Source organism: Prinia subflava, chromosome 16 (assembly GCF_021018805.1).
Source record: "Prinia subflava isolate CZ2003 ecotype Zambia chromosome 16, Cam_Psub_1.2, whole genome shotgun sequence".
Lineage (NCBI taxonomy): Eukaryota > Metazoa > Chordata > Aves > Passeriformes > Cisticolidae > Prinia > Prinia subflava.
In genome coordinates this window covers 11,806,267-11,818,743 of record NC_086262.1, presented here as the reverse complement: position 1 = coordinate 11,818,743, position 12,477 = coordinate 11,806,267, and the positions used below count along the sequence as shown (strand labels likewise).

General features: G+C 55.4%; 1 protein-coding gene across 1 annotated transcript; it reads left to right on the top strand.

Annotated features, from left to right (window-relative positions):
- The first annotated feature begins 5,104 nt into the window (after nt 1-5,104).
- ARSI (arylsulfatase family member I) lies at nt 5,105-11,002 on the top strand. The gene is made up of 2 exons (XM_063413699.1): nt 5,105-6,003; nt 7,085-11,002. The coding sequence occupies exons 1-2, from the start codon at nt 5,684-5,686 to the stop codon at nt 8,484-8,486; spliced, it is 1,722 nt and encodes a 573-aa protein (XP_063269769.1). The 5' UTR covers nt 5,105-5,683; the 3' UTR covers nt 8,487-11,002.
- Nucleotides 11,003-12,477: the final 1,475 nt, after the last annotated feature.

The window sequence follows — 12,477 nt, the reverse complement described above, 5'->3', positions numbered from 1 at the left end:
CTGATGGACTGAAGTCTCCTGAATGAAAGGGAAGGAAGAAAACAAACATGAGCAGGAAGGCGTAGAAGTCATTTCACAGGAGGATTTGCAGAATCATTGAGATGCATCATCACAGTGACCAAAACCAGAAGAAAAATTCCTTACCCTAAGAGGAACCTTTCTTATTCAGAGCTTTTATTTCCTATTTTGCTGGTACTACAGGACCTGGAGAGGAGGAAGGGGAGCAGCAGTGTTTTGATGGGGAACAAACCCTGGCCGAGCTCAGCATGTGTTGTTAGAGGCTATGGTTTACATTAGAAAAGACTCTAATACTGTGCTACGGCATCCAAGTGCATTTTGATGGTGATGATTATTTTCAGCTGCTCAAATGGTGTGAAATACAGGCAGAGAATTAAAAAAAAAAAAAAAAAAAAAAGACCATTTGGCTTCCAGAAAAAATCCAGAGCCCCTGTCAGAGGGACAGCTGATGCTCTCCTCTCTGCTCCATAACGTGCTACCCTGGTGGCTTTGGCATCCTGTGCCACGGCGGCTGCTGCACCACTCCTCGTCCTTTCAGCAACGATCAGGGTTGCATAACCAGGAACTGATGCAGATTTGCTGTTTTCTCCTCCTCTGGCTCCAGCTCCCAGAGAGTGAATTATGGCGTGTTCAAAAACCTCTAAGTTCCCCCAACCCAAACCATATCCCTGTAATCTGGTCGAAGTCTCGCCGCAGCGATTGTCCCTAGAAATTTGGTTTGTATCCACAGAGGCAGAGAGGTGCTGGGCTCTGTGTGGGAAAAATGAGGTCCTAGGGTGGGGAAATAATATGGAGGGTTGGTGGGGAGGAGGCAGGTCCTGGCACTGCCTGGCAGGAATGCCTGCAATGCACCAGGGAGGGAAGATGGCCCTTGGGGATATCCCTGGAGGATAAAACACTGGGGAGCAAAGAGTGCTCATGACAGGGAGAAGTCCAGAACAGAACTATTCACCAGGTTGAGGGCATGATGTCTAGGACCACCTGGAGGCTCCCAAAGTCAATGGAGAGGTGCGCACCTCCAGCCCCATCCTCTCCTGGGCTTGGGACTGGCAATGCCTCCAGCCTCTTTCCTTCACTACAAATTACCTGGCCAACCCCTTCTGTCAGCCTTTTCCCCCCTTTCTAGACAAAACAACCTTTCCCCATTCCTGGGAGTGCTCCCTTCTTCTCCAGACTTGCCTAGGCCCTTTCATCATGCCAATAAAAGAGCAAATGCATCACACGTTGGCCAGGGAGAGTGGAAACCCTTAAACATCTAAGAGGCGAGAGCGACAAGAGGTGTTTTTTCGAGGCTCCCTGATGCCCTGTTAGGTCAAATGTCTTGCTCTGAAGCAGGAGAGAGGGGACTTATTAAAAGCCTTTCATTTTTCTGATTTTTAAGGTCCTGTTTCAGCAGGCCGGAGGCCGAGGCGTGAGTGGGGCTGTCGAAGGGGAAGGGCAGTGAGCTGACGGCGTGCAGATTGTGCAATATTTGCCTTGCACAGAGCTCCCATTGTAAAGCCTGGGAGTTCTGCTTCCAATAAATCCCCTGCCATAATGCCCCATTGATGGCGAGAGAAAGGCAGTATTGAGGGCTGAAACAGCTATGGCCCCAGGAAGGGTTAAAAAATAAAGAAAAGGGGGGAAAAAAGTAAAAAAAAAAAAGAAAGATTTGAGGCTCAGTTTTAAACTCTGCTGTGTGGCCCTCGTGGCAGATGCAGGCGCAGAGAAATCTGTGGAGCCTGTTTGCATAACCCCATTTGCAGTGAGCGCTTTCGGAGCCAAAACTCAAGTGCGGCCGGAGCCCGGGGGGCAGTGGGGAAAAAAAGCAGGAAGGGCTGTGTTTATTTTCATTCTTGCCCCAGGCCACGTAAAATTAATAATGAAAAAAAATTAAAAAAAGTAATGATTAAATATTTGGTCAGAGAACCAGCTGTGCAAATGTGAGGAGCTGTGCCAGCTGCAAGGACGTGGAGGGACTTGGTCCAGGCACTGGGTAGGGTTTGATGCCTGGCAGGTCGTTTTCCTGGGTGTAAAAGCACCAAAAAGGAGCATTTTGGGATTTGGCTGGTGACTTTACCCTGGCTGCTGAGTGATTCCTCAGCATGGGGAGCTTGGTTCCAGCCGGGAAGGGTCTGCAGGCACCTGGAAGGGCTGGGCTGGGGTGCGGGTGGGTGATGCTCTGCCCACAGAGCTGTGCCAGCCCCACATCCAGCACCAGCTCACCTGATGCGCCTCCCCACCACCCTGAACTGATAATGCCACTGCAGACCAGGCTGGGAGGGAGATGTAGTGGCTTTTGTCACAGCAGCTGATGCGACAGGGAGGAGCAGGGCTGTCCTTGCCAGGGCAGATGCAGGACCAAAGCAGGCAGGATCTGCTGGCTGGCTCAGCATTCATGGCTGGGCCGGCTGCCAGAGGAAATCTCCCCATTGTGCAACATGCTGGAGCTCTCCAAGGAAGCTCCTGGCTCTTGAGACATCTTTGAGTGAGGCTGGACGAGTCACTGCCTTGAATTAAGAATGGTTGAGGGGTTGCCTGCAGGCCCTGAGTACTTTTTCCATGCCTAGACCTTGTGATGCATTAATCACTCCCAGAGCAGCTGTGCAGACAGCTTAAATCGTCCTGACCCCAAAACTCCAGACTTGTCATTTCTTCTCCTCCTCCCTGCTAGCCGCTCCCTCCTCCTGCCTCCTGTCATGAAACCACTGGGGCTGGTTGCAGGGTCCCACTGCACCCCATTTCCTGGGATTCTAGTGTTTTCACTGTACTTCTTGCTGCTTTTCACTCTTTTATCATTTCTTGGAGGGGCACCCAGAAGGTGTCCATGTGCTGCGGAGACCCAGCCAGCTGTCCCTGAACCTTCTGAGCAGGGTCACTGCCAACAAATTCACCATTTATTCACCCTTTGGCTCTTGGAAAAGCTCCCTCCGCTGAATTAACTCCGTTGTTTCCTCCCCAGACCTGGGGCCAACTAGGACCCATCATTGATTTAACTGAGCTAGCTGCCCTGGCTGTCACAGAAGGTTCCCTCCCCTTGTCAGCATGTGCCTACATCCCTGCTGCCACTCCTTCCCTCCTTTCAACCCTCTGAGCTTTGGCCACTGACAGCAGCTTAAACTCAGCATGACTCTCCCAGCCTGTGCCTCCTCATCCTAAGGGTGTGAGCTGGATGTGACCCCACCACACGGCTGTGGAGCAGCAAATCCATGCACCCAGGAGCTGCTTGGCTCTGCTCTTGCTCCTCTGAGGTGGGATCCAGCCCTGTTCCTCGTAGGTGGGCTCCAGACCCACTCCTGTGGCCACACATCCCTTCTGCTGCCCCCTTCTGCACCTCCCTCCCGCTCATCCTCTGGCCCCAAGCAAGACATAGTTTATCAGTGATCTGTGTTGCCTTGAACACAGTTTCTCTGCCATGTCTCAGGCCTGACATCTTCAATTTCCTCTCTCATCTGTAATACTCACCCAAATGGACCATTATTTATTATTTGGAAAGAGCTGTGTTTACAGCCCCTGGCGATAACTCTGTGTCTGGTTCGGGGTGTGTACAGAGCCGTGTGTACAGGAGAACACAGGACCCAGGAGACAGGGATCCCCCGCCTCCATGTCCCTTCAGTCAGGTCCAGGTTTTTACAAGAGGAGGATATTGTTCAAAACTGAAGGTGTTGGGGAAGAAAAGGGAGACAAGTGGTGGGAAGGAGCGAGGGAAAGGGAAAAGAGAAGAGGGTGGAAGAAATAAGAGATGCACCCCTGGGGATTAATCAAATCTCACTGAAGGGCTTAGCCCAGCCCTTCTGAGCTGTCAAGTGAGCAGGGGTTCCTGCCAGCAGGGAAAAGCACAGAACACAGTTATCCATCCCTGCCTCCTGCTCCCATCCCCTGCACCCCTCCCTGTGCAAGCCCCTGAGCCCTGGCTGAAACTGGCTCTGTTCTGGCCCCTGTCCTTGACCCCATCCTCGCTGCCTGTGTCTAAAGCTAGGAGGGAGAAGTCCATCCTCCCTTTGCTGTTCCTTGAAGTCCCTGGGAGTGTGGAGCCTTGTGATCCCTCCTCCCCATTCCTCCATGGTGTCCAGGGCCCTAGGGAGCAGGCTGGCATGGGACAGGGGGGACACCTGGGGACTGAAGGGTCAGTGGAAGGACAAGGAGTGTGGGAGGAGCCCAGGGAGGGGACCCAGAGGAAGGGATCTGGGAGGGGGACATGTAGGGGTCCTGGAGCCATCTGTCTCATCTGCTCTTCTGAGCCAGTTCTGGAGGCAGAGCCCTCCCAGACCCCCAGTGAGCCCCCACCACAGTGTACTGGGACCCCTCAGGTCCCCATCATTTTGGGACTGCAAACAGCCACAGGACTCAGCTCCCAGCTCTGACAGGGGTGGGTGAACTTTCGTGCTACCAAAATCCCCCTTCCTGGGCCATGTCCTTTGCTGGGAAAGTGGAGGGGGACAAGATGCACACCAGGCATGAGGGCTTCCCTATGCCTGATGAATGCTGGCCCTGCGGAAGGAATTGCACAGGGACATCCCTCATCTCTGCCAAAATGCCCCCTGAAGCACCAGGGCACTGGCTCCTTATCCCAGGACCCCAAGCTCAGATCAGGACCCCTGGATTGCACCAAACCTCGCCCCTGTCTGGCTGTGACAATGGCCCTTCCCACTTGGAAAAATGGGTGCAGCAGCACCCACCACTCCGTAGTGCTCTGCGAGTCCCTGGGTGGTTTTATTAACACTTGGGATGTTCAAACAAGTTTTTTCAGCTTCTCCTCCTTCAGGATTTATTTGGATAGTGATCCTGTCAGTGTGAGCAGCTCCCCCAGCAATCCCTCCCAGAGATCCAGCCCTTCCTGCTGCCCTCCCGGGCTGGATGCTGCGGGGCCTTCAGCTGAGCATCCCACCGAGGGCCCTGGTCCGTGTGTCACACGCCTCTGTGCAAGCAGGGAGGGGAGCATTGGTGGCTCAGGGAATGCCACGCTTCGGACCCTGCTTGCTCTGGGGCTTCCCAGCTTTTTACTGGAGCTGCTGAGCTGGGAGGGGCCAAGCCGGCAGCTCCCCATAAACCTGGCGGCTTAGCCCAACTCCTGGACAGATGTTGGGACTCTGCCTTGGAGCGGAGCTTGGGAAAAGCAGAGGGCGGCTCTTGCCCGGAGAGCGGGGAGGAGAGCGCGGCACCCCTGGGCTTGAACTTTAGCACCCTCTTCCGCAGGAGTTTAAAGACAGGGATCGTCGTATCCCGAGTCTGGACAGCAGGGCAGGCGCAGGACTGGAGCGGACGAGAAGCCAGCAACTTTCTCTGACGAGGACTTTGTGCAGCTCTTCATAAAGAAATAACACCAGGGAGAAAAGCCCCAGGCAGCCAGGAAGTGTTTCCAACGCTCGGGACGCTGGCGAGCCGCTCCGGGCCGCCGCCAGTGCCTGCGAGGAGCCCGTCCTGCCGTGCAGATGTGCGCGATTGGAGCACAGCGAGGCTTATTTTCCTTTGACTGAAGGCAACCCAGCCCCGCCGGATTAAGCTCTTTGTGTGCACTCGAGTGTGCCTTGATGGAAGCTGCTCCCGCAAAACCAGCTGCGGGGGCTGCAGGGAGCATCCCCTAGGTCAGGCAGCCCTCCTGGAGGAGGGGGAGCCCTCCTGTTTTCGTGGCTGTGAGGCGATGCTGGGACAGTAACTCCCTCGGCAGGCAGCACGGTGCTTCGGGATGGCCGTCCATGCCCTCACGGGTTTCTCGCTCGTCAGCCTGCTCAGCTTTGGCTATTTATCTTGGGACTGGATGAAGCCCAGTTTGGTGGCCGACGTGGCCACAGACCCAATGGAGAAACCACTGCCCCCCACCTTCACCAGGCCACCCCACATCATCTTCATTCTGACCGATGACCAGGGCTACCACGACGTCGGCTATCACGGCTCAGATATCCAGACGCCCACGCTGGACAGGCTGGCAGCAGAGGGGGTGAAGCTGGAGAACTACTACATCCAGCCCATCTGCACCCCATCCCGCAGCCAGCTGATAACTGGCAGGTAAGCCAGCGCCTGCTCACAACCTCCTCATGCCCCCCTTTTGTCCCTTCTGTAGGTCTGAGGGGCTTAACCCCAGCTTGCTGCTAGGCTGATGCCCTGGTGTATTGGCAGAGGACAGAGATCCTCCAGCAGACCTGGATTTCTCTAGAAAGCTTCCTGGGTGAACAGCTGATTTCCACACAGGATAAATAGTGGCACATGGCAAGAGCAAAATGTGCATGCTGCTGGGTAATGGATGTCTCTTTGGGAGAGGGTGGTCTCTAGTTAGGAGGTTTTTGGTACTGGGCAAAGAGCTGTGTCCCCAGGTAGTCCCTGACACACTGGCCCTTGGAGATTTGCTGTGAGGCCCTTGGTCTGTGCTTTCTCTGCATGCGTGTTCAGTGCCACACTGGCCAGTACAGGCTGGATGTTGCTCCATTTCCCTCTCCCACGGCAGAGCAGTCAGATGTCCCCTTATCCTGGCCCATTCTGCCTTCTAGGATAGGTGGGGCTTTCTCTGGAGCACTGCTGTGTGGTCAGCACTCACTGGCAGGAGTAGGTAGGAGGCAGATCCCACCAGTCCACCTCCTGCTGAGGAGTGGGCCCCAGGGAGGTGTCTGTGGATGTGGTCACCTACTGCCCAGGGTGGTGGAGCCCACCAGGGTCCAAGCAAAGGCCTCCCTTCTCTCCTGATGGTTCTTGAGGGGTCCCAGACATCTTTGTGGTGTGCAAAGCAGGGGAGGACAGGGAGGGTGGGGACATTCAGATGGGGCATTATGAACCCACTTGCTTGTGCTGCCCAGCCCTGACACAGCCCAGCCACCTCCCCAGGCTGGCAGCAGTGGGGACAAATGCTGGTGGCATTTTTGTGAGATCCTTACTGAGCCTCTCTCTGTGTCCTTTGCATCTGATTTTGGTTCTTATGGATGGATGAGGAGCTCCCTGTCCCTGGCTGGAGCTTGCTTCATTGGTTTAGGTGGGGTCACATGGAGATCTGCATTTGTTTTGGGTTTCTAACATATAAAGTGCCACCATGTCCTCACCCAGTGATGACAGCTGCTCCTCATCACCATTGCTTTGCTCTGGCTCTTCTTCCTGGCAGGTACCAGATCCACACAGGACTGCAGCACTCCATCATCCGCCCTCGTCAGCCCAACTGCCTGCCCCTCGACCAGGTCACCCTGCCACAGAAGCTGCAGGAAGCCGGCTACTCCACACACATGGTGGGCAAGTGGCACCTTGGCTTCTACAAGAAGGAGTGCCTGCCCACTCGCCGGGGCTTCGACACATTCCTGGGCTCCCTGACAGGCAACGTGGATTACTACACCTACGACAACTGCGACGGGCCGGGCGTCTGCGGCTACGACCTGCACGAAGGGGAGGACGTGGCTTGGGACCAGAGCGGGAAGTATTCCACCTTCCTCTATGCCCAGCGTGTCAGCAAGATCCTGGCATCCCACAGCCCCAAGGAGCCCATCTTCATCTACGTGGCCTTCCAAGCGGTCCACACGCCCCTGCAGTCCCCCAAGGAGTACATCTACCGCTACCGCTCCATGGGCAACGTCGCCCGCCGCAAGTACGCGGCCATGGTGACCTGCATGGACGAGGCGGTGAAGAACATCACCTGGGCCCTCAAGAAGTATGGTTATTATGACAACAGTGTGATCGTGTTCTCCACGGACAATGGTGGGCAGACCTTCTCCGGGGGAAGCAACTGGCCGCTACGGGGCCGCAAAGGGACGTACTGGGAAGGGGGAGTGCGTGGCATTGGTTTTGTCCACAGTCCCCTGATCAAGCACAAGCGTCGGACAAGCTGGGCACTGGTTCACATTACAGACTGGTATCCGACTCTGGTCAGCCTGGCCAGGGGCAACCTGAGCAATGTCCAAGGCTTGGATGGCTATGATGTCTGGCCTGCTATCAGTGAGGGCAAGGAGTCGCCACGCACCGAAATCCTGCACAACATCGACCCCTTGTACAACCACGCCAAGTACGGCTCCTTGGAGGACGGCTTTGGCATCTGGAACACGGCTGTGCAAGCTTCTATCCGGGTTGGGGAGTGGAAGCTCCTCACTGGTGACCCAGGGTACAGCGACTGGATACCCCCACAGACCCTGACCAACTTCCCAGGGAGCTGGTGGAACCTGGAGCGTCTCACTGATGGCCTGAGGAAGTCCGTGTGGCTCTTCAACATCACGGCCGACCCCTACGAGCGCTACGACCTCTCAGAGCAGCGCCCAGATGTGGTCAGGAGCCTCCTGATGAGGTTGGTGCACTATAACCGGACGGCCATCCCAGTGCGGTACCCTGCGGAGAACCCCCGGGCTCACCCAGACTTCAACGGCGGTGCCTGGGGACCTTGGGCCAGTGAGGATGATGGGGAGGAGTGGGAAGGCGGCCGGGAGCCCCTAAAAAGCAGGAACAAGAAGAAGAAATGCAAGATCTGCAAGCTGCGCTCCTTCTTCCGCAAGCTGAACACCAGGCTCATGTCCAACCGCATCTGACAGGACACTGCCCCAGCATGCACCCATCTGGACTGCAGTGCCATGGGGTGGGAGCGAGGGAGAAGGACATGTGTGGAGGTGGCCAGTGCTCCCTTGCTCTCCCTTGCTCCAGGGTTCACTCCAAAACACTTCTCCTCCCTGGCTGGAGTGGTGGCCACAGGGAATTGCTCCCAGTGCATAAGGAAGGTTGATATGGTCTCTGGTGCGGTGCTTGGTGGTAGTGAATGACTGTGCTGAGCTGGGCTGGCCCGGCACAGTTGCTTCCAAAGAGAGAGACCCTTTCCTCAAGGATTCTGCAGCCAATCATAAACTTTAAATGTTGGCCATCACAAGGGCAGGAGGAAGCATGGGGGGCTCTGCCTTCACGTTAACCCTTGTCATTTCCCTCTATTTACTCCTGGCTCTCAGCCTGCTGCCGAGCAGCTGCAACCTTTGCTCTTGCTCTGGGAACTCGAGGGCCTCCCCCAAACCTAAGGCCACATTGCTTTTTTGTGGAGGGATGGATTCTTGACCATGGATGTCAGACCTGAGACCAACGTCATGGACTGTCATGCTGCCACAGTGACCTCGTGGGGCTGTGGCTTCCCCTGTCCACTGGCTGGGGGAGCCGGGAGCAGCCCTGATGAGGAGCTGTGGCCCATGGAGGATGCTCTCAGAGGACAGGTGGTTCTCTTTGGCCTCACATTTGGGAGGCAGGCCCTAGGCTCTAGTCGTGGACTCCACATGGGTCAGCCACCCAGCAGAGCCTTTCACCCAAAATTTGCCTGGACAGCCCCCTCATGTGCAAGCCTCTTGTTCCTCCCTATCAGTCCTACACATCCAGTGTGCCGACCGCTTGGCACGTCTGCCCTTTCCCAGTGCTGGAGCTGTCCCTGTCCCCACATCCCATTGCTGAACCTTGGGCAGAGGGAAGATCTCAAGAAGGTCTCTGCAGAAGCTGATCTGCTGTTTTGTAGCTGCAGGACTTTGAAGCCACAGTGGAGGACGGGGTGATGGGGACATCCTGCCTGTCGACACCGCGCCGCGTCCCCTCGCTGCAGATGGGCACTGCCCTTCCAGCAGCACACGTGTGGGGAGGAAAACACCTCCCCATCACCCGCTGCTGTGGGGAGCCAGCCCATCCTATCGCCAGGGGCCAGGGAAAGCCAGCAAAGCTCTGGGCCCCCGTGCCTCCAGCAGGGTGTGAGCCCGCATACGGGTGCTCACAGGAGAGCTGGCAAGGATGGAAGGGGGTAAATAGCTTTAAAATCGTTTTGGATGCATGGTGCATTTCCATTTACACAATGTGTTTTACATTTCTCCCCACAGGTTTCTCTTGGTGCAGCGTGTGTAGGCGAAGGCCCTGCTGTGAATTTTGAAAATAGTTATTTTTGTCTCTGGAAAATGAGGCCCGTTAGGACTTGTCAGCTCTTGGATGAGCAGTGTGGGCTTTCTTTTTTTTTTTTTTTTCCTTTTCCCCCCTTCTCTTTCTCCCTTGCAAAATAACATTCATTTAAGATCTGTCATTGAAAGATGTGACAATTGGCAGCGTGCACACTGAATACCTTTCTGTGCGCTTTCAAGCCCTGTGTGTGAGAGAGGGATGAGGATGGGAAGAAAATGCAATGACATGTTTGTATTTTTTTTCTTACTCTTAGCTGGATTATTTGGGGGTATTGGGATTTTCTACAGAAACAAAGGAAAAAAAACAGCTGACGGCAAGGCAGAAGAGAGGAGGCCTCTTCTTGTAGAGCTGGGAAGGAGTTTGAAAAGCTGGAGTGTGGCGGTGTGTGTGCCAGTCCCTGCTGCTCCGTGCACGCCCATCACTGTGCCACCCCACCCTGCTGGCTCCCTGCATCCCTGCAGGCACACAGGACAGCTTTCAGAGGGGACTCAGCCCCTCTATCAGCCCCACTCCATCCCTGCTCCCTTGGCACGTTGATCCAAGAGGACTGGTTCCCATGGCATCACCTGGGTGGAGGTGAGAGCCAAGAGGATGCTCCACATCCTCAAACTACCTCAAACCAGCCAGCCCGGTCCCTGGGGATGTGCACCACCGGCGGGGCTGCGGCACTGGCTGCCGTTTGGCAAAGCCAACCAGTTGCTGAAAATAAAAGCAACACTTTGCTGAAGAAGAGGAGGCTGCTGCAGGCAGAGCCAAAGCCAGGGGAGAGCAGGGGGTGATGCTGCAGGGGTTTGGGAACAAATATTGGCTAAGGGAGAGTTGGTGCTGAAGAAAAAGGGACACCAAGGCTGGATGTGGGGTGGTGACAAGGCTTGGGAAATGGCTTTCATTTCCATATTTATATAAATGCATCCAAGTTTAGTCTTTCTTTTATTTTTTTTTTTCTTCAAAAATGGAAATTTCCATGAAAACAGGCTTGATTTTTCTCCCTTCCCTTTTACTAACATCCCCAAGAAAATGTTCATCTGGTCTCACTTCCTCTTTCTAGGTTTGGATCTGCTGGGCTGATGCTGGGTTTGCAGTCAGCCTGGCCACAGTGGTGGATCTGCTGTCATCTGTATTTTAATTAAAAAGAGTTGGATTCTGAATCTTTGCAAGGGGAAACAGCTGAAGGAATATCTTAGTTCTTGAAAACAAGGAGGAGGAGTAGTCAGGAGCATCTCTGGGTGCTTGGAGAGAGCAAAGCCGCCAGCCCGAGGACAGCAGTTGTCCTTCACCACTGATTCCAGCTGTGCTGTGTCTGAACACTGGGCTGGGAAAGCACATGCAGCTTCTGCCACGTGTTCTCCTCATCACAGCAATGTGTATTAATGGTCTGTGCTGTGAAAAATGCAGCTATGTGCCAAAATCCCGTGTTTTCAGAGAGCTGAAATCCCCTGGGACCGCGTGTGTGCTCTGGCTGCCAAGGAGTTAAAGCAGCTGGAGAGATGCTCAGGCGGTGGAGTTCCCCGCTCCCGGGAGATGTGCTTTCACAGACAGGCTGAGGCTCCCCTCTTCCCAACCTCCCTTCAAAGCACCTGGCAAGCCCCAGGCAGCTCCAAAGGATCCGCAGGATGAGGGCCTGGAGGGATGGGGCAGGGGGATGCTCCCGGGCCGTCAGGGATGGAGGGGTGGTGGCTGCCTCTGCCGGCGGGGACGGGCTGTCTCCACCCTGGCTGTTTCCATCCTGCTGGCTGGAGCGAGTGGGAAGGGGATGGGCTGGGAGTGAATGGAGCTGGGATAGAGATGGGGAGGAGGATGAGAGGAGGGTGGGGCTGGGCTGGGCTGGACTGGGCTAGGCTGGGAAGAGGAGGGGAGTGGGATAGGACGGGGATGGAATAGGGATGGGATGTGTCAGGCAGGACTGGGGGTGCGTCAGAGCCTCTCCAGAACCACTGGCAACTCCCACCCGAGAGAGGGAAGCCCAGTATCAGGACAGGGGATGGGCATCCCAGCAAACTGCTCCAGGTGAGAGGGGCAGAGCACCCTGAGCACCTCAGGAGTTCTGCTTCAGGGCCACTTGTGTTCTTTCTCATGCCAGTGATCTGAGGACGTGTTGTTTTGCAAGTTCCCCCCACTCAGATCCAGTGCACGATGGTTCCAGGGAGCCACATGGCACCTGCTGAGTGTCCCCAAGTATCATGGATGTGTCCACAGGAGGGTCTTTGCCCATGAACCCTGCTGTCAGGGAGTGGGTGGCACTGAGGACACCCTGTCTCAGCCAAAAGCAGCTCCTGTGGTTGCAGGAGCAAGTGCTGGGCCTGTAGGGACAGGGCACGTTTGCAAACACAGCCCTAAATGTAAATCAGCTCTCCTCACCACGGTATTTATAATCTTATCTAAAAATAACCCCAAATTCAGCTTCCCAGAGGACAGCAACTAAACATCCCCCAGACCCCAGCTTGCATGTGAAACTGTCCCAGTAATTTTGGGATCTCTGCAATATGTAATTGGCAGCCTGGCTGGTTTGGTGTGCGAGGCACTGCTGCAAGCCCCATCCCCTTAGAGCCAGGGCACCTGCTGCAGCCCCCCAGGACCCGTGGATCCTTCCTGAGCTGCCCATCCAGG

What these genes read in the sequence shown, in the direction of transcription:
- ARSI (XM_063413699.1), top strand. Translation starts at nt 5,684, where the DNA reads ATGGCCGTCCATGCCCTCACGGGTTTCTCGCTCGTCAGCCTGCTCAGC. An exon ending in AGCCAGCTGATAACTGGCAG is followed by an intron (nt 6,004 to 7,084) that starts GTAAGCCAGCGC and finishes TCTTCCTGGCAG; the next exon opens with GTACCAGATCCACACAGGAC.